General features: G+C 55.7%; 1 protein-coding gene across 1 annotated transcript in view; it reads right to left on the reverse strand.

Moving 5' to 3' along the window:
• Positions 1 to 460: 460 nt before the first annotated feature.
• LOC104526932 (calcium/calmodulin-dependent protein kinase type II subunit alpha) overlaps positions 461 to 2,044 on the reverse strand; it is a gene marked incomplete at both ends in the record, with an annotated part of 13,664 nt that continues 12,080 nt past the window's right edge. Inside the window, 2 exons of the mRNA XM_010170519.1 lie at positions 461 to 503; positions 1,866 to 1,949. Of these exons, the coding sequence (XP_010168821.1) occupies positions 461 to 503; positions 1,866 to 1,949 (127 nt within the window). The remainder of the gene's footprint in view (positions 504 to 1,865; positions 1,950 to 2,044) is intronic.

Consider the following 2,044-nt stretch of genomic DNA (forward strand, 5'->3'; position numbering starts at 1 on the left):
CAGGATCAGCACCCTCCTGCTGAGAGAGAGACCCAAGGGACCCTCCTGCCATCTGGCTGCAGTGGCACCCAGGGACTTTTCCAACACTTTCCTGGTGCAGAGGATGCTCTGCCTGAGCCACAAACATCTCCAGGAGGACACAAAACCAGCTGCTTTGAGCCCAGGCTGCTCCCAGTACCCACATCCCCACCCTGGCACAAGCCAGATGGTTGGGCACATACAAACCCCAAAGCCCTAAACCTCTGGGAACAGCTGTGCCTCAGCCAGACACCTTTTCTCTTGCATCCCAAGCCAGCAGCCAGCCTGGAGGTGCCAGGTGAACTGGCCTGGACCACCACACAACTCCACATATCCCCAGAGGCACCAAGCCACAGCTTCAGCCCCCCTGTGACACCCAAGGCAAAGCCAGCTCTCCAGGGACCCTATGGCCAAGGAGATGAGCCCTGGAGATGGCACCTACCGGAGAAGTTCCTGGTGGCCAGCATGGTGGTGAGGATGGCTCCCTGAAAGACACAGAAGGCAGAAGGAAAGGACATGCTGGGTCCCAGCCCCCACACCCTCATCGCTCCCCCCAGCCCTGGGAGAGGAAAACCCTGCTCATCACCTGGCCCCCGGCCACCTCGCTGGAAGGAAACTGGCCCACAGGCTGATATTCTCCTCCTGCCATCAAAAGCAGCCCCCGGTACTTGACTCCACATCCCCAGTGCCAGGGCGTTGGGTTGCATACTCCAAAACTGCCTTCTCTCCAGGATTAAATGGATATTAAATATCCCTGAGGTGCATTTCGGTCTCGTTCTGCCCTGCCCTAGATGTAGCCTGACTCCGCTGAGCGGGGCTGGCAGCTGGCGGTGAGGGGAGTCACCGGGAGCGGAACCGGATTTAATTGCAATTAAAGCTGTGCCAGCCAAGAGCAGAGGGGCAGGGGTTTTTCATGGGAACCACACAAAGATCACCACAGCAAAAGAACATTCCTAAAAATGCTTCCCCTTTTCCAGCTGACTCTACTAACTAGTTGCTCAGGGTATAACGAGATTACTTTGGACTAATTGCCTGTACTAATGGATTACTACACTGAAGTGACTGCTTGAACTAATTTGATTACTTGTCCAGCTGAAAAGTAATAATAGTTTATAGGCAGTTTCTTCTCTTGATAATCTTGTTAGCAGCCTGCAGCCCTGCTGCTCTGTGCCACATGGTGTTCAGGCCAGCAGCGCTGATGGGTCTGACTGGTACAGGTCAGTGTTGTCCTGTTCTGAGTCACCGGCTCTGGAGGAGGCATTGTGATTTCCCAGAGCTGGGGCTGAGCAGCCACCCAGGAGATGGGTGCTGCAGGGAGATGCTCCAGCTCAATGGTGAAGCCTGGGGAGATGGTGTTTCAGAGGGGGGTACTGCCTGAGGCACAAGGTAGCATCCAGGAAGGGAAAGCCTGTGGTGGGGCTGCTGGGGTGGGAGAGCCAGAGCTTTTTTTGCCTGTCAGTGGATGACTTTGTACCTTGGCTGCAACGTGGCTTGGTCACCAGGCAAAGGGATCTCACTGTGCCTGTCAGATCCATGTCCTGTCCCAAAGAGGAGCTTCCTTTTTACACTGACTCCAGTGGGAAAGTCCTCGCCCCGGTGTGCAGGGCAGCTGTGTGACTTGGTGCTGCTTCACCATGGCTTTTCTCCAAGCACTTGGGAACCCCAGCCAGATGCAGTCACCACTCCACTTGGCCTCTTTTCCCTTCTTCACAACAGGGATCCCCAAACATCCATCACCCCCATACCACTGACCCAGAGACACCACCCTCTCCTTTCCCACTAGAGAATAAACTCCACAATGACCTTATGGTGCATTCTGCAGCCAACTTGGATACTGTGAGAGTTACCTTCAGCTTCCTCCGGGCATTGAACTTCTTCAGACAATCCACCGTCTCCTGCCTGTGCATGCATGATGCGACGGTGGCACGGTGCTGGGGAGAGAGAGACCCAGCTCAGAGCCCGCATGGAGGGCGAAGGGGCTCCCCCAGCCCCACTCTCACATGCAGGCACCCGTGTGTGGTCTCCC

This window comes from Antrostomus carolinensis, unplaced genomic scaffold (assembly GCF_000700745.2).
Source record: "Antrostomus carolinensis isolate BGI_N321 unplaced genomic scaffold, ASM70074v2 scaffold37646, whole genome shotgun sequence".
In the NCBI taxonomy this organism is placed as follows: domain Eukaryota; kingdom Metazoa; phylum Chordata; class Aves; order Caprimulgiformes; family Caprimulgidae; genus Antrostomus; species Antrostomus carolinensis.